The following is a 20,070-nucleotide window of genomic DNA, read 5'->3' on the forward strand; positions in this document are numbered from 1 at the left end:
TTGTGCCAAACTCCCCCTTGGGAAAAGGCAGTGTAGCAGAATCAACAAAGTTATAATATATACATGATTTCTGTAAAAATTAAATTTCACCCTGAAAACACTAGCAGAGTTCAAAGGAAAAAACTATTGCTGTAAAGTGTCTACATCTTCCCAACCAAGTAGAGATTATTAGTTCAAAGCTAAAGCAAATCCTTGGCAAAATTAGACTGTGAACATGATATATGTTAGAAAACAAAACATAAATTAGTTAAGTTACGTATTTAAATAAATGCAGGAGAAAAATGAATATTACATTTTCAAACAGAGGTCAGAAATCTTGAGGATGTCATTTTAAATTATGCATTCTAGACAGCAATAAACTAAGAGTAATGGTTTTCCTGGGTACAACCTTTTTCATGGAGAGCACATCAAAGACTAACTTGGAAAAAAATAATGGTGAGTTAATAGGTTTCTATGGTGTTATGGATGCTACTTCTGAAGTCAATAGGTGACGTCTATTTATATACTATAAGAAGTGCTTCCAAAGCTTGGGAATGAGCAAGGTTGGTAGACCAAAATTCCTATTTATAGCACACAAACTGTTTCATTTTGCTTTGGTTACTCTCTTACCTGAGTTATAGAAAAGGTCAGGTCTTTCGAGAATATCTCCTTCATGGATATACGGCTCAATTCGATCATCACCATACAAGTACTGCTCACTCTCGTCCATCTGACGGCTCTCTACCATCTCCAGCCACTGAGAATTATGCCAGCGAAACTTTTCACTCTGAATTTTCTTAGCCCATTCTTCATCATATTCCTATTGAAAACAAATAGTGAAGTATTATTATTACGTAAGCTTATAAAGTTACTCCCTTGGGCCTCAGATAATAGGTTATAATAACAATTTGGAGATTCTTCATTTGGATCTGAGGAAACATTAAAAATATCTATTCAGTATTTTATACAATAATCAATAAAACCAATTACAGACATATTTTAAAGGCATTTGTTTGAATTACCAATTGCGAATGGCAATGGCAAAAACTGGAAAAGTTTAAACTTCATGAATTCTCTATTACTAGAATTCAGGTAAGCAATCAGACTCCAGATCCCAAGGAAATTTGTGGCAGTAGTTACTTGTGGCACTAATGATAGGTGGTTAAGCATCAAAATGCTATCTTTCACTCTTTTTTTAGATAACACTTCTTAATAGGAAAAAAAAAAGGCACTTTAAAGGAATGTTTCCAAACTACTGAAATGGTTTGCCATGGAAAACAAATAACAGAGTTTAGTTTAATTTTGTTTCAACCACAAAATAATATCATCTTATTTAGTCATAATTATTTCTTTAAATGTCTGTCTCCTCCTCTGATCATGAACTACTGAGGAGCAAGACTGGTTTCTTCAATACTCTATCTATAATACTTGTTCACAGAGAACCTCCTTGGTGAACATTTCTGAAGAACATATAGGTAAGTTATTATTAGCTACAGCTGAATCTATCTAGCTCACTACTTTTGCCAAAGATTGTGGTTATTCTGACTAGTGTATTCACTTAACAATTAATGGACAGTACCACTGACAGTATAGATTTTTTTAAAAAAAGATTTCAGATATTTCTTGTCATTATAACTCTAGGGTCTTAGTTTTAAATTCCTCTGTCACATCTTTAACACTTTTGTTTATAGTTATCTAAAAGAGTTGGAAAGGTGCCAGGCAATAGTATTGTCCTCCTATTAATAGTCAAGATGACCATGATAATTAACAAGTGGACCAAATACACATCTTTTGTTAAATAATGAGCAATTTTCTTTAAAAGCTGAGGCTCAAGTAAAAAGTTGTCATCATAGGGGTGCCTGGGTGGCTCGATTGGTTAAGTGTCCAACTTCGGCTCAGGTCATGATCTCACGGTTTGTGGGTTAGAGCCCTGTGTTGGGCTCTGTGCTGACAGCCAGCTCAAAGCCTGGAGTCTGTTTCAGATTCTGTGTCTCCCTCTCTCTCTGACCCTCCCCTGCTCATGCTGTCTCTCTCAGAAATAAATAAAACATTAAAATTTTTTTTTAAAAAATTGTCATCATAGAAGGAATTTCTGGGATACAACAAGTCTAAAATTTTCTAATGTAATTCTTATCTTGTTAAAATTTTACTTGTTAAATTTGAAAAGTTTAATATTATCAACAATATATTAATAGTGTCAGCTGTCAGACTGTTTGTTCTATATTGTACATCTTTGAAACTATAATAGATGTTCCTTTTCGACTAAAGTAGAAGTAGCCTTTTTTTTGGCTATGATACTGCTACTGGCAATCTGCCACCTAATTATTAAGCCTTAAGTTGTTTTCATGTTTATTTATCTATTTTGAGAGAGAGCAAGTGAGCAAGTGTGAGTTGGGGAGGGCAGAGAGGGAGAGAGAGAATCCAAAGCATTCTCTGAACTGTCACTGTCAGCACAGAGCCCAATGTGGAGCTGGATCCCATGAACCATGAGAGCATGACTCAAGGTGAAATCAAGAGTCGGAAGATTAATCGACTGAGCCATAAAGGTGCCCTACCTAAGCTTTCTTTTTTGATAGTTAAATATTAACATTCCTAACATAATTATTTAGGGGCATCTTGGTGGCTCAGTCGGTTAAGCATCCGACTTCAACTCAGATCATGATCTCATGGTTCATGGGTTCAAGCCCCATGTTGGGCTCTGCGCTGACAGCTAGCTCAGAGTATGGAGCCGGTCTCAGATTCTGTATCTCCCTCTCTTTCTGACCCTCCCCTGCTCATGCTGTCTCTTTCTCTCTCAGAAATAAATAAAACATTTAAAAAAATTTAAAATTTAATTGTATGAAAGAGCAATTATAAACATTATTGTATTTCACTTTAAAAATAAACATTTATTAATCCAATTGTTGTAATTTCAATATTTAAATCACTGAAATTTTACTCCAAGTTAAATCTACAATTTTAACCTATATTTGAAATTGACAACTTAGATATAAATAATAAATCCTAAATCCAAATGCCTTCTTGTTGGTATCCTTACAGTGAGATCATATTTTATCATATAAATATGATAATTTATACAATCATTATTGCTGATCACACATAAGTTCTTCTGATAAAATGAGATAATACATGTAAAGCATTTATAAAACCTGTATTGAAAACATTTAATGTTAGCTATTATTGTTAGTTAATTGAAGTAGGCACATTAATTGAAGTATCTAACAAACTGAATCAGGTACTATATTAGGTGCTATTATTGTCTGTTTACAAATGAGAAAACAAGCTTCAGAACACTGAATTAACTTGATCAAGTGCACATAGCTAGTTGTGGCTATTACAGTTTTGTAAACCTTGGGCTAGCAAAGTGGAAAAGACAGAGGGTAAATGAGTATTTGTCAGGGTCACTGTAGAATGGATTCTTCAGTAATGAGAATATAATAAATGAACTCCAAGGTCAACTTTCAGCTCTAAGATTCTATGAATGTGTTGAGCTGTTGACTAAGCTGTGATATGAGACGAACATGCTCTGGTCTGGTTAAGTATATTACATAACACATATTCTCAATCAGGTCTCTCTGATCTGGCTGCACATGCGAGGATATTAGGGAAAGACGGACTTGAAAAAATAATGGCACAGTGATGTTGTTACAAGCAGTTTCACTGGCTACAAATTTCAGTAGGGTTTCCTAAAATTAGAGCAGTGTGATTAGCTTTAAAATAATTTAGTTCAAATGCTAAATATAATTTTGAACCTCTTTAAAATTCATGACTTTGCAAATATACTTTTTGGTTCCCTCTGTGACACAGTGAATGTATTAGCTGCAAAGTTGGCTGAAAAAATATATTACTATGATATAAGTGGCTAGATGATTTAAGAACAATGATCACATATACTTACAGAAGCAAAGGGTCCATTAAGGTAAAAAATTTAATGCATAAACAAAAAGTTAAATGGTATTTTGGGGAAGAAAATCTCCACACTAACTGGCTTTTTTCTAAAAGATAAGTTAGTTATAGACCATCAAAACTCTCAGAATATGCTGTATAATACCAGAAATCCTATTAAATCTACATTAAATACTGGAGCTAATTTGATAGGTATGGTTTCTTTTGTGAGTACTAGCTTGTTTCACTTGGCAAGAGGTATGCAACTAACTTTATTTTTTAAAAATATTCAATGTTTATTTATTTTTGAGAGAGGGAAACAGAGCATGAGTGAGGGAGGGGCAGAGAGATAGGGAGACAGAATCTGAAGCAGGCTCCAGGCTCTGAACTGTCAGCATAGAGCCTGACACAGGGCTTGAACTCATGAACCAAGAGATCATAACCTGAGCCGAAGTCAAAGCTTAACCGACTGAGCCACTCAGGTGCCCCGAAACCAACTTTATTTTGATAGAAAGATGTTAAATCTGATTATTCGAATGAAGAAGTGTTCAAGAAAGATGGCAGAAAGGCATATGTCTTGATTATTTTAATTTAGGTTCAGGCTTAGGGATTCCTAGTGTAAGAAGAGGAGATAAATCCTAGTCAAGTGCTCAAAATATATTAAAATATGGGGTCTATTTCACGGAGAGTAAAAATTGCCTCTTACGAATTTTTGTGAAAAGGTATAAAAATAAATAGAATTTAAAAAGTAAATTACATATCCATAAAATGTATTTAGCCTAGTAAGTAATGCTCTGCACAAGGAAAAAAAAATCGTGCTTATTCTAGGCATTACTGTCTGACATGCTCAACAAGATTTCACTATTCTAACAAAAGTACAGTAATAAATGTAGAAAGATGCTGTTTTCTTCACAAATACCCTGCAAACTTAAGCCTTATCACCTTTCAAGTTGATAGCAATGTTCTCACTAATGAACCTACACATACAAGGCTTAGTTTCTAAAAAAAACCACTTATCCCCAGACTATCTATCCATCTGACAGAAGTCCAAACACACAAACCAAAATTATCCATAAGCATCCACAGCTAACTTCTGACATGAACGTTTGATTTCTTAGTGTCTTTGGGAAGCTGATTTTTCAAGGCAGTGAGTTAGCACAGACCTAGCACTAAATGTGATTAGACTACCTTTATGCTAAACTGAATTCCTTTAAAGTTTTCCCCCTTCTTTCTTTGGTCACTTTAAGAGTGGATAAACTCATAGAACCAAAGCACATCTTAACATTATAATGCTCAAGGGTATAGCAGCAATGATGCGGACTATACTGTCATTTTATTAAAAATAAAAAGTTTTAAGTATTTTTGTTCCGCAAAATCATAGGTTTGGTTTTCTATGACTAAAATATGATAATGTGCACATTATCATTTATAGGATCACAATGAAAACACTATCTCTGTCTTCTTAGTTCTTCAGAAAACAACAGTTTCTCCCTCAGTAAATAAGACACAAAATATGTTATTCTATGCCAAGCTGTGTAATCATTAGGATATACAAAACTATGCTTTGCAGATGATCCAATGATTACAGCTTCCTACTATGGTGAATCCACTGCAATGACAAGAGGACTTTTCATGAGGTAACCTTAAGATTTAGTAAGTATATGCGGTGGCTTTCTGTCATAGATCATGGCAAAGAAAATGGCAAAAACCCTTGACCAAACAGTATCAAGCCTTTAAAATCTTCAGCAGTTATAGCATAACTTTTTGAAAATATTTATAACCATAAAACTATTTCATTATTGGAAGCTGAACATTATAGAAAAAACCCCTATACCTTTACTTAGCCACAATCCTAATACTGTATATACACTATCAGCTTTCAATGACTTTCTTAATTCCAATATTAATAGCTAACTTCAGCAAATATTTTAAATGTATTTTTAAAACTTAGAAACTAAGTATGAGACATTATAATTTGTTGTACTTGTGCCATAAAAGTTTGCTCTAGTTTGTGATAATATAGCCTTAGGTATTTGAATGCTTAACAAATAGAGCATCTTGGAATGAAGCATGTTATAAGGAACACAATATTTGTTTAAATAATTGATTTCTCCTTTTCCTTAGTAATCAACATTAGTGAAAATGAGATAGTACTATTTCACTATACAATGCTGGTTTTGATTTTTATGTTTCTGAAACATTGATTTTTAAGTTCCAGATCACTTTCTTTTCCTCCCTCCATCACTTATCTGTCTATATCTTTCTTTCTTTCTATCTATCTATCTATCTATCTATCTATCTATCTATCTATCTATCTATCTATCTATCATCTATTTATTTATTTTGAGAGAGACAGAGACAGTGTGAGCAGTGGAGGGGCAGAGAGAATCCCAGGCAGGCTGTGTACTATTAGCACAAAGCCTGACAAGGGGATCATATCCACAAAACCACGAAGTCATGACCTGAGCTGAAATCAAGAGTTGGATGCTTAACTGACTAAGCCACCCAGACAGGAGCCCCTATGTTCCAGACTTCTTAAAAATCAAATATTTTAGCTTATGGCTGTTGACTGTCTATTTAGTACTAAATTAATAGGCCTGGACAGTGGTCCCAAGAGTTTTAGATTTCGGGAAAGTTTCAAAAACAAATTTTGGGGACGGATGTTATATGTAAATCAACTACTACCTATTACTGACTTAGAGAAGAAAGACTATTTTAAGACTATAAATGTAGGAAAGACAATCTCGAAATGAAGATTTACTTTTCCAAGACAAAACACGTTAACAACCGCACACCTGTACACTTCCCCAGCGCTAATGTTGCTCTCTGTGTGCCCCTCCCTTGACCTCCTCTCACTATTTTTTTTATTCCTGTCTCTCCCATTTTAGTGAAAACCAGTAAAAGCTTTATCATGCTCCAATGGAGCAGCACTTAGGTATCCTCAATGAGTAGAGTTTAACAGCCATGGCAAAGCCAGTTTCTTTGTGTCTCAGAGTATGAATTTATACGAATTAATGGTATTATAGTATGATATAAAACAAAGAATGGTGGATTAGGAGTTAGGAGACTTGGGTTCTATTTTTAACTCTGATACTAACAGAAATATGCAAACTTCTAAAGGTATTTTAATATCTTTTTGTCTCAGATTCTTCATTTCTAAAAGGAAACAAATCTAGGTAAGATTTACTGAAGTTCTAATATTCTATAAACAAAAAATGTATGAAAATATCATTATTTCATAAAGCTTTTGAAATAATTATCCCCCCAAACTGAAGAATACTGGTAGTCTAAGGAGTTTATTTTTAAAAATTAAATATTAACTCTAAATGAATATCCAGTGTCAAACATTTAATAAATTCAACATATATCAATTAAAATCTATTCTCCCTAACCCCTCTCCCCCAAATCTCCTTTCCTCTTAATTATCCCTCCCCCCATTGCCAGGAAATAACTGAGAATTCAGGGATGTCATTGCTCAACCACAGCCAAGATACATCATAAAATTTTATCAAGCTGTTGTGGAAATTCACCACCAGGAAAATAGTTATTTTTTCTTAATACCTCTTTTCAAAAAAAGGGTACCCTGATAGCCTTGCTTTGAGACTTGAGTTTGTCTTCTATTTAAAGGTACACATGCTTTTTTATTTTCTTCTCTTCTCAGCTCCTGACATGATCTTAAGCACTCAGTTTCCATAAAAACTAAGTGTCACGAAAGACTTATGGTTTGATTTTAAATGGAATGTGCCATCCTTTTTGAAGTCCTACATCATTTTGTTTACTACTTAACCATAGAAACATTGTGAAGCCTTAACCAGCCTATTATCAGAGCCTGTTCACTATCAGGAAAACTCTTTGTAACTGGCTTCCGTCACACCTTGTATTTGATTAACACACTATAGGATAACATAGAGCTACATAGATCTGCTTTGTGTTCTAACATAGCTGATGGAAAACAGATTTTCCTTTCTCCTTTAATGTGACAGCCCCCTAATTGAGAATGTAATATGGTTTATTTAATACACTTCTTCATACTAAATTAAAGCAGATCTAGAGTAATTTAGTTGCTCATTAAGGTGAAGGTAATAGCTGCTAAACAGATGCCTTTTATATTGTAAAAAATACTTATCCCAATGATATGTATAAGATAAGTAAATATAGATATACACATAATTAAACATACATACGTAACAGAGCTGTTGACTTTTAGGCACATACTACCTACTTCTTAAAAGTACTATCCCAAGTTTTGTCCTTTAGTCTTGGCTATGACATATTCTAACCAGACCTCAAATATAATGATTTCTTCGACCTCTGTTTAAAAGTGCTGGGGAGGCTCATCTGTGCAATATCATTTCAAATATCATGTCCAGTCAGGCCACAAAGTTAAAGATAGAACTAAATGAAATTTATTTAAGCAAGAAATCATGATTTTTATCTTTTGTACTATGCTTGGGTTCTTTTGAATCCAATATTGCCAATTAAAACAAAACCACAATAAACATTCATTCATTCATAGACATATGATCACATTCATATCATATATATATATTCTATATTCTAATGAGCTAGAAAAATATCCTAAATTTCTGCCTTTCAGGTTTATACAATATAAAAGTGAACTCCAAAAGAGGGCTAACCACACTTACCTCACTAAACCCAATTTGATTATATAGAATTGAGAAATAAAAACACTACTTATAAATCTGAGCAATGAAAATTGGTTCTAAAACTATAAAACAAGCAAGAACCAACTTCACCTGTTCTGGAAAGAACACCTCACTAGTTTTCTGTCAACAACTCACTTAAAATGTGCCCATACCCAACCTGTAAGTCAATTAAAACTGACTGCTGTCTACCCATTTTACCCAGACCCCACACATTCTCTGCTTTTGAAAGCTTATCCCAAAATAAGCTGAGTTCTAACCAGGTTCTAATGTTAATCCTAATCTAATCCTATGAAAGTTTCTCTAACTGTCCTTTCCAAGATGTTGTAAGACATCTTTTTAAACTGCTTTCCCTTGCTGGCAAAATTAATAAGCTTCTGTAAGACACAGGCTTGCCTGGTAATTTTTGTGGGGACCATACCAACTGATGTCTTAGAGTTTATATGTGAACCTACAATGTTTATCTTATTTCAAAACACCAGTCTTTAATAATTATTAAATTCATTAATATTTTATATATTACTTTTATACATTAATTATATTTAATAATATAATTTTGACTATCTGGAAATAAAGATAGCACCTAGTTTTTCAAGTTTAAAATACCAAAAGTAGGTATTAATTCCAGGTTATTACAATATACACAATCTGGCCATGATCACAGACTTACTTTATAAAAGAGAAAGAGATGTCATTCAAAATCTCAGTGACACAAACATGTGCTAGTATCAGATCACATGGGCCTGTGGCTGGTCAGAAAGACACCAGACATTAATCCTTTACCAGAGAACCTAGGGGCATCCCTTTTCCCATAAACACCTTGTAGATACAGTGTACCATTAGTGCAGTACATCTATTGATAGGGCCATATAGTAGTTCCATCCATGGTTCACCTCTAGATGACAGCACCCTGTATTCTCTAGAGTCTAGGATGTAAACTTTTATATTCTAGGGACTTCGAGTTGGTGAGTTTTGTATTCCTAGTGCCTTAGTGTTTTGATAGAGTATGTCCTTAATAAACATGTATTAAATGTTTTACAACCCAGTAATGTCAGGGGAGGAATTTTTTTTTTTTACCAAATGGGGAAGAATTTATGAGGTTCTCAAATACTTCATGCAAGGCTAAGGAAGTACTGAAGGATAAAAATCTAATTGGGTTTTTAGAAGCTCTCTATACATAGAGGGTTCTGCTCTTTCCTTCAGGATTCCCAAGGTTTGGAAGAGAAGAGACAACAATCCACTGCCATATATCTATCCTCTTGGAAGACTAAGAAGCTAGGCTCCTCTCCTTGTTTCCATATGCCTCACTGCATCTACTTCAATCCCCGCCTCCCATAGCTACATGTAAGGCCTAGTCAGACAGGTGACAACTTGCTGATGAGGCCATAGAGACTATATCACCAAACATAAAAGCCTCCAGGGTACAAAGAGTACTACCACCACACATTTATTTCAGTTCACCAACTGCAAGGGCTTGGGCCCAAATTCATTAAACAAATCATCACTAATGTAACATTTCCATAATTTGGGGGGACAAGTTCTTTACCGCAGAAGGCATATTTCTCTAAGCACTACGAGGTATCTAACTTTTCTTATTATTCCCCATTGTTCTGAGTAAAAATGAAGTTTGTTTTCTTAAAGATAAATTGCCTTAAGCTACAAATACGCTCATTTTCTTTCTTCTTCTTTTTTGATTTATTATTATTATAGAACATAGCCATGCTGAGAATCCTAGGGTATCAAAGCCTAGTGGTGAAAAGAATCTTAAGAGATCATCTATTCCCATTCAAGGCAGGTTTCTAACTCTTTCAGAAAGTTGGTTATGTAGTTACTACTAATGCTTACTGGACAGAGGCTTCACATTCTCCCTTGACAGCTTATTTCTAGTGTTTCATCATCCTTGCTGTGTCTAATCAAAGTTTCTCCTGTTTTGAATTAAGTCAATTTCCTCTTGTTTTACTCTTGAAAAAGATTCAGGACAAGCAAATAGCACCCTGAGTCATGATCAGTAATAGAGTCTGAGCTCAAAGAACCAGACTGGCAGCTATGTCCCAAGTGAACCTGAGAAGCTGTCATTTTACTGAGGCATTTAAAAAGCCCACTCCTCAAATTTCTCCCAAATAAGGAGGCCTAGCAATGTAGGAGTGTAACTCTGGTCTGAGGTTAGCTGATAAATTGAGTCCAAATTAAAAAAAGTCGCCACAGATTCAGAATGTGGGTAATTTAACAGATGAGGCACTTCTACACTATAAGAGGCAGATTCCTGTTTCCCACACTGTCTTAATCAAGGCTTTTCAGTTAATTACCCTGTTTAGAATTGCTGTGACATGCAGTTTTAAAATGCCAAATTCGGCCATTTTGTAGAATAATCTTAAAGTATAAATAGTAATATGTCTGGCCAAAATACATACTCCAAATAATTTTCCATAGTTAAAACCCAAACAGTGAACGGATTATTTTCCAATATCATTAAAAAATTTTAAATGAACAGAAAATAACATATAATTAACTGTACCAAGGAAAGAAAATGTTGGTCTATATATTTAATCAACATATAAACTTCTCAGGGTGCCTGGGTGGCTCAGTCAGTTAGGTATCTGGCTCTTGATTTTGGCTGAGGTCATGATCTCACGTTCGTGAGTTTGACCCCGTGTCGGGTTCTGTGCTGACAGCCAGAGCCTGTTTGGGATTCTCTGTCTCCCTCTCTCTACTCCTCCCCCATGTGTACATGCAGGCACACATGCTTTCCCTTAAAAGTAAATAAACATTAAAAAAAACTAACTTCTCAACTAGGTTGAGGTTTGGTCTAGTTTGAACTAAACACAGAGTGACCTTCATGTGGTAGATACTTCATATATATATTCTCTGACCCTAACAATAATTTGCTAATCCTCACAAGTGTCACAGTAAATTGAATCTTCAAAAAGTTATAAAATGTCTGAGATTATTCAGCAAGTGAAAGAACTAGAATTAGTTGCATTCTAGATGCAATACTCTATTAGACCAAGTTGTCATATCATAGAGGCTGAAGTTGAATATAAGATCAGAATCCCTACCCAACTGAGAAGGTGAGAAAAAGTTCTGAGAAACAGTGCAGTTCCTTACTATCAAGTGAAAACTAAACCAGGGCCTAGACACTTATAAGTGTATATAGCAGCAGCAATGTGAAGAAACATTCTTCCAGCAGAACGGGGGGCATTTCCAGCCCTTTTATCGGCTGTATTAGACTACTTCTTTTCATCTAAGAAGCACAGCTGTGAATATGATGAAGTTGGATAGCACAGCAGGACTTTTAAATCCTATCATTCACACACAAGTATCTTTAAATATTCTGTTTAATAAGCTTATTATTTCTAAATATCTTTTCAGACTAAAGTTTCCCAATGTGTGAAATGAAACAGCCCAAAATTACTTGGCATCATATCAAGTACTTACTTTGTTAAATCTCATGTAGAGAGTCATAGAGCGATTAGGTGAACCTTCAGGTTACTTGTTCTAATTTTTATTATACTAAGTCAAGTGATCAGACAGCATCTTAGTGAGCTAGCTAATTTGTCACCAGTTTCATTTTATTGATTATTCTTCTTTAGAGGACTTATCAATGAGGTTCTTTGTAAATAGAATAACCTAAAATAATTCTCCTTGTGATTTTACATTTTTAACTCTGACTAGGATTTACAAATTCCTTTAAGGACAGTAAGATCAACAAAGTAAAATGAAGGTTAAAAATGTTCATTGGATTTAGAAAAATGAAGGTGAAGTGACTTTAGTGAGCACCGTATCAGTGTGACAAAGGAGGCAGAAGCCAGAATTGGGAAAGGTTGAAAGGTGGATAAGGGGAAGTGAAGAAATAAAGGAAGTAATATGTAGACTTTTTTTTCCTTCAAAACATTGGTTCTAGAGAGATATAGAGCTAGGACAGCCATTTAGAATAGAAAAGAAAGTAGACACAGGGTGGGAAAAATTCTTGTTTAAGATGAGAGACTTTACACTAAATTCTATTCCTGAAATCATTATTACACTTAATGTTATTAATTAACTTGGATTTAAATTAAAAAAAAAAAAAAAGATGAGAGACTTTAGCCCAGAGTTTAGAAACTGGGAATAGATTTTTTTTATATTTATATTTTATACCAAATATTTTTATAATAAGACTGAGCTGGCATTTTGGAACTATCACAAATTTACATTCTATACCAAATATGCCTAAATGTAAATCTAAACATTACTGCCTTCCATCTACTTTTCTCAAATAAGTAGACAATTTTAAAAGTATGCTAAATGCAATCTATAACAAACTGATATCTCTTTCCTTTCTTCATTGCTTAAGATAAGATAATCACAAATAAAACTTGAGGAGATTTTTTGTTAGACTATACACTTTATACACAACACTGACATTAGTGATCTACTAGAAAACAGTATATGCACCATGAAATTTTTCTCTAGGAATAATAAATATTTTCTATTCATAAACCCTGTGACCAGAGGTCTACAGGTATGAAACATCTTACTGGGGCAAGGATTTAATATGCAAAATTTCCTTATTTTAATTTAAAGATCAAGCTAAAAATGTCAACATACTCATTTAGTTTTAAGTCAGTAATGATATACTCAGTCCAATCCAAAAAGTAGATGACATCAAATAAGATGAATTTCTGAAATAAAATGCAGGAAATTGACATGGAAGTACCTGATAGTGATTGTCTGATTTCATAACGAAATCACTAGCACAAAAACCAACTTACAGAACTTTTAATAAAGTTGTTAACTGATTCTTTAAAATGTTATTCTGAGGGGCGCCAGCATGGCTCAGTTGGTTAAACATGCGACTCTTGATCTCGGCTCAGGCCATGATCTCAAGGTTCATGAGACTAAGCCCTGCACTGGTCTCTGTGCTGACTGTGGAGCCTGCTTGGGATTTTCTTTCTCCCCGCCCCGTCCCTCCCTGCTTCCATGCGTTCTCTGTCTCTCTTTCTCTCTCTCTCAAAATAAATAAATAAACAAGAAAAATGTTATTCTGATCATTTAAAATGCTTAAGTTAAACTTTGAAAACTACTGACTAGGGTATATTCAAGAAACTTGTTAGTGGGGGAGCCAAAATAGAAGGTATAAATCCAGTTCAAAGCAGGAAGCAAGCAAGTTGTGTATGCCATAGGTAAAAAACATTTAAAGTAATCTAGTGTATGGCACATCCCAGGTGCAAGGCCCAAGTCCAGGCAGGAGACTATGGTGGGCAGCAGAAGCAGGATTTCTGAAAAAAGTCTGTCCAGAGAGCAAGTTTCTAATCCAGGACTCCATTATACATCCTCACAAAACTTCTAAAGGCATGAATAACATGATTTTTGTTATGTTTCTTCATTCCAAAGCAATTGACAAAACAAATGTACACATATGACAAAAATCAAAGCACTGAAAAAAATAACTGGTATAACATTTGACTTATTAAAAAAGTTTAATGGTCAAACTGCAAAATTGACTGTTGAATTTTGGTAGAAATTCTCATCAAACCCGTGCTCCAATTTGTTTTTCCCTGAAAAACAAATGATTCTGAGAGACATGTAGACCTTTTCAAGGAGCCTATACTTAAAAGGTTGAAAAGCCAAAAGTCTTAATGTTTAAAACATGAATTTAATATCACTGTATTTTCAGAGATTCATCAAAATACAAATTTGCATTTATGTTAAATGCAAAGTTCTAAACAGATGTACAGAGTTGTCTTTTCTACCAAAGACTTATCATTACACTTTGCATAAGAAGAAAAATTACTTACCGCTATAATATCTAATGTATTATCACAGACCTTTCGGATTTCATTATTTTTATCATGCATTAGATCTATAAGATACGCTGGAGCCTCTGAATAAAAGTGGTTAAAGATACAAATTGCATTTGAGATTGAGGCTATTCAAGCATATTAGAAAAATCTCACATTTCTCTAAATTCAAATTGCTACCCTGAAATCTAGCTTCAAATTTTAAATTGAATCATCAATAAAAGCTGACCAGAAACATTTAATATTTCATTTGTTTAAAAGATAGAGATAATAGAAATAAGAAAGAAAAAAACACGAAATAAAAAGGGGTAAGGAAAACAGAGCTAGTAAGTCTCAGAAAGTACAAGGCCATAATTCTGAAGACATAAAAATCATGAAAATAACTGAAGAGGGAGCTCCAGAGCCACACAGCTATCTATTAAGCTTTCCTGAGCAAGCTAGCCTACTTAAAAATTCTAGAAAATTAATTTCACATAAAAATAGCAACAGAAAATAATCACAGTCAAATTTTATAGATTATGAGAAAAATAAGACATCTTCCCATAAAAGATAAAAGCTGTAACCTAATACTTCAAAAAGAAATAAAAGAATTTAAGAAAATAGAATACATGTAAAAGAACAATATATATCAAAGTTAGAAAACTCAAAGAATTAAAATAACTCAGGAAAGAACCAAAAGTAAAAATAATTTCAGATATAGAAGAACTAAATTTATAGTAATACATGAGTAAATAAAGGCAGATAAAACTCCAAGTGAAATGACAGTTAAAAAGGAAGAAAACACGTAAAATTTAAAAGCAAATAAAAAGAGAAAATATTAGAAAATGGCTAATTATTTAAGATTGGCAAAGAAGATCCAACATAATAGAAATTCCAAAGAAGACAATAAAAGCTTTTTATAAAAGAGAATACTAAAAACTAAAACTAAAATTCAAGAAAACTTTCCTGAAATTAGGGAAAAGAAGACAAAACTATATACTAAAAGATCACATTTGATACTTGGATAAATCAAGCAAGGATGATGAATACCAACTCAAATTCTAATAAATCTACTTGGCTTTTAAAATATAGAAATGTTCCTCTTAATCTTACTGGCCAAAAGACCAAGTCATTTATAAGGGAAAAAAAGTAAATTGTCATCAGACATTGTCAGATACCAATAATTAGCAGACTGTAGACTTCACACTTTCGTCAATTCAGGCAAGATGACTGAAAAAAATACCTTTGAATTGTGGAGCAATCTAAAAGTCCATATTCTGCTAAATGATTATTAAAGAGAACATGCTAGTTATTTTCAGATAGAGATATATTTTATTATTCACAGTTACTCATTTAGCAGTATAAGAGAATGTAATTATGAAAGAAAACTCAGAGAAATAGTGAAACGGAATTCAAGAAAAAAAAATAGTAAACAGGGAATAGGTCAACATATTATAAGTCTTGAATAAGCACTAGTTTTTAAAAGGCAATAATTAAAATAATTCATTTTCAAATGTTAGAAAAATGTTACAAAAACGAGGTGAATTATTATACTATCAAATAACATGGAAAATGGAAGTAGGGACATTAGACTTAAAAGTAGAAGAATATAGTCCTTTAAAACTGGAGAAAATATATGTTGAAATTTGGGTTTAACTCCTACAAATAAGTAGGGGGAAACAGAAGAAAAAAGAAAACTCAAATTAACAGAGAAACCTCAATGAATCCAAAAAAGTGAGTGAAGAAAAACTTACTGATCTCTAATATTTATAGACAGTCTTGGTTAAAATTATTTGAAACAGAAGCCATAGGTTTCTACCAAGAAACTCTAGCACACATGCACACAAGCAAATGACATTCTTTGTAGCACTGATTACAACACCGAAAAAAATTTTATCAAGTTTCACAGCAAGTAGCAAAGACAGAAGTTAACCCATATCTTCTACTCATTTTTCTTAGCCACTCACTATTTCTTTTAGGGGGAATAAAGAATACATTCAAAATGTAGGAAAAAATACAGAATAATATATTCTCAGAGACAATCTAAACAGACCAAGTCAAATATGATTTATTTTCCTATGCTGTAATTGTTGGGATTGTATGAAAATACAATAGCAATTGGTTCTCAATTTCAGATTCTCAGCTCCTATGCATTATGCTAAGAGCTATTTTTCATATTTCAAACATCTTAATATAAATCATATGTTTATCTAATATAAGTCTATACCAGCTATCTTAAACATCAAGTTTCTTTCATTCTGTTTAAAATTATGTCAAATAATTTTGGTCATTAATCTAAATTTTAAAAATGGGAAAAGGAAATTGTTTATTACATAATAAATCTTTATTTAAAAATTTAAGTATACTACTGGTCATAGCAAAAATAAAAATAGTTTTAATAATAATTCCTAATTATGTGACAAAAGACAGCAAGACATATTTAAATGTCATTGACATCAACAAAAATCCTGGTTTTTGAACACCAAAACACTGGGCAAAAGCACTGTAGCAATCTTTACAATATTAAGGCAATATGAAAACATTAACTCTAGGTAGTATTTCTTGATGCTTTTGTAAAAACTTTAAATCAGCAGATCCTTTCTGTTCCATTCCCTCCATTATCAACATGTTCTATTTGTCAGAATAACTATTTAAAAAGTACTCACTTCAGATTCAATGGCTTAACAAAAACTGAACTTGGGAGAAAATAAAGTTACACTGACAAGAAAAATCAAATGGAACTTGTCTCAATACTGTGAACTTTGACAATAAGGTACTAAGAGTACATTTTAAACAGAAAGACTAGGGTAGAGACACTTAGTATGCATTAGCACACGGCTGGTACAATAAATACCTAATTCTTCCTTAGTCATCAGAAAAAAACTCTATGCCGTGACATGTAAACAAAGGTTTCCTTCAGAAAAGTTACCTAGGAAAGCTATACTTTCACTTTAATGTTTTCTAACATGTGTTTCTTATAGTGTTTTCTGTAGTTACAGAAATATTCTATTATAAAATATCATTTCAGATTCGTTCAACCCAGAAAAGCATATTACAGTTTCCAAGAAGACTCTGTAGCAAGAAAACCTGTTTAATTCAGTGTTTTCCAAATTCATTTATCACAGAATCTTTCTTCATGGAGCAACTATTAATTAAAAAAAAAAATCTCTGGAACACCATTGGGGAAAATGAACTTATTCTAATGATACTGCTCAAAAGAGTGTACCTAAAATTAACTTTCCTGAGTCAGTTTATAAGCCACATGGAAAAAATATTCCTTTACGCTAATGGAAGCTCTCTCTGCTGTAGCTGTTAAGGCAGAACAGCATTTGCATTGCTGATAGCCCATATCTAACATTTCTCAGTTAAACTTGTCATTCTTCAGACTTGACTCTTGGAGACTCTTCTATGACTCTAGTAATTAATCTTGTCCTCAAAAAGCAAGGCAATTTTCTCCAAAGATGATTGGCTTTGAATGTAAGATCAGAGGACTTTAAAAATGTTTTGAGCAATGGCCCATCATCATGAAAAAAAAAGTCTCCAAATGCACTAATTATAAAAGGGCATTAACTATTTAGATACATGTGTTCACTGACGATACAAGTACTACCCACACGCTAGGTGCTATGTTAAGTTTTGAGTATAGATAAAGATGAGGAAAACAAAACTGGTCTTCAAGCTTGAAGAGCTCAAAATCTTTTGGTAAAGACAGGCATATAAATATACAATTTAAAGTTTTTTACTGAAGGTGAAAATAAATTACTCTTACTGGGAAGGAGGGAGGCTTAACTGGATTAGAAAGGCTTAACTTTAAAGATGGCTTATAAATCTACCTTTAATGAGCTGGAGATTATTTGGTAAAGAAAGAGAAATGTATTTGAGGTTGATAAGGCACATGAAGAGGCAAGAAGATGGGGCCTATCTGATAAATGAACAAAAATTTGGGTGTGCTAAGAGAAAACTGTGCATCGTAGAGTTAAAAGGGGAACTATGGAAAAATAGATTAAGGTCAGCTTAAATTTAGATTTTTCACATGAGTAATGAAGAATTTTACCAGAGGAGTCCAAAAGATTTTTTTTTTTTTGGAACACAAACATGCAGATGACCACAATAAAGCATGCGTATGCGCGCGCGCACACACACACACACACACACACACAGATTCAGCTTAGATACCACTTCTACTGCCAGCATTTCATGACACCCCAGACTTAATTCTATATATATCCTTGGATATATATATCCTCTCCTGTGCCCAATGCATAAAGCTTTATGACATTGATACACTGGATTATAATTTTGTATTTCTTATTTACTTATCTGTCTCTCCAATTAGACTATAAACCCTTTGAGTAATGACTTTTTAAATAAATTTAGCACTTAAAACAGTATCTGTTAATGATTAGAACTTGGCAGATGCTTGCATTATAAATGCCCAATTATGTGTAGTAAATGCCAATTACGTGTGGTAAATGAGACAGTAACAGTAGACACAAAATGTTCAGCTATGAGACTGGATGGATGGCACTGTTATTATCTGCTGTGAATACAGAAGGAAGACTGTTCTTCAGGGGAGGATGTTGGCATTATCAAGTACCCTTTTGAATGCAATAATGATAAATGCTCACTTACTGAGTATCTCTGTTGGAAATAATTACAGGCACTTTAAATTCATCAGTACTTGTAACAATCATATAAGGCAGGAGATGTTCTTTTCATTTTAATCAGATTATGGTCATTTTATAGATGCAAGATTTTATGCTCAAAAGAGGTTAAATAACATATCCAAGGTCCTGCAGCTTGTAAGTGGCAAAGGTAACTTAGAATTCAGGCTATTTGATTGTAATAGATGTAACGGCTCTTTAAACAAGTGGAAGACATCCAGATGGCAGTTAGAAACTAATGTCAGAGACTCAAGAAAGAGATTTTGAAGATACTAAATACTTAGTATATAGTTGGTAGCCGAAGTCATGGGAATAGATGTGTAGAGGGAATATGGTAAGATTGAAAGAGTGCTAAGGATAGTGCCAGGAACATCTGATATTTAAATTATGTTAACAGAGAACAAAGTTCTGATATGTTGGTTAACGTCTTAGGAGTCACAGCCTGACAAGTTAATAAAATCCCCTGTGATATTCTACCTGTATACTGATTTGGGGTCAACAGCTTCCATGAAAAATAACTTGCCCTCTGAAATTATTTTGGGGCTTGGTATTTCCCATGTTATTTGAACATCTGCTAGGAAAAAAATACATAAAGACGCATCTTTTCTGAATATGTGAAATGTCATTATCTATTGTAAACATTAAAAGGATACGTGTTTCCTTGATTATGACATCTCTTGTGGCTTGGTGAAAAACCATCTGGTAGAAGACATAAATTATCTGACACACAAATTCATCATCTTCTTGTTGAGCTAAAAGGAAGCAGAAAATGTCAAATAAGAGAATTCTATAGATATATACAAAATTGAAAAGCACTGTGGAAAATGAGAAAACTAAAAGTGACAGGAGACAAGTAAAGGATAATCAATTTAAATTATTTATAATATATGGGTGGCATATATCGTTTATATCTTTATTTAGATATTTTTCTAAATTCTATGATGATGATCAGGAAATTTTATAACATATTTTCAGAAGTTTTAATAAATTTGGTTGTAGGTAAAATTAATTTCCAATACAAAGATAAAAACTAAGATTTTGTAAAAGAGAAGTTATATCCACTCTGAGTCCTTTAAAGCAGACTACTTGAGATGGTCTCAAAAGATCAGGGTGGACTCAGGA

At 33.3% G+C, this 20,070-nt stretch overlaps 1 protein-coding gene across 3 annotated transcripts in view; it reads right to left on the reverse strand.

Annotated features, from left to right (window-relative positions):
* KIFAP3 (kinesin associated protein 3) overlaps positions 1-20,070 on the reverse strand; it is a 160,376-nt gene that overhangs the window by 32,337 nt on the left and 107,969 nt on the right. For all 3 annotated transcript variants that reach the window (XR_013338972.1, XM_077779883.1, XM_077779884.1), the window contains 3 exons: positions 19,602-19,700; positions 14,303-14,388; positions 610-799 (listed from right to left, as the gene is read on the reverse strand). Coding sequence is in view for 2 of the 3 variants with exons in the window: in XM_077779883.1 (XP_077636009.1) it covers positions 610-799; positions 14,303-14,388; positions 19,602-19,700 (375 nt within the window). In the remaining variant the exon portion in view is untranslated. The remainder of the gene's footprint in view (positions 1-609; positions 800-14,302; positions 14,389-19,601; positions 19,701-20,070) is intronic.

This window comes from Crocuta crocuta, unplaced genomic scaffold, assembly GCF_008692635.1.
Source record: "Crocuta crocuta isolate KB4526 unplaced genomic scaffold, BGI_CrCroc_1.0 scaffold322, whole genome shotgun sequence".
Taxonomy (NCBI): domain Eukaryota; kingdom Metazoa; phylum Chordata; class Mammalia; order Carnivora; family Hyaenidae; genus Crocuta; species Crocuta crocuta.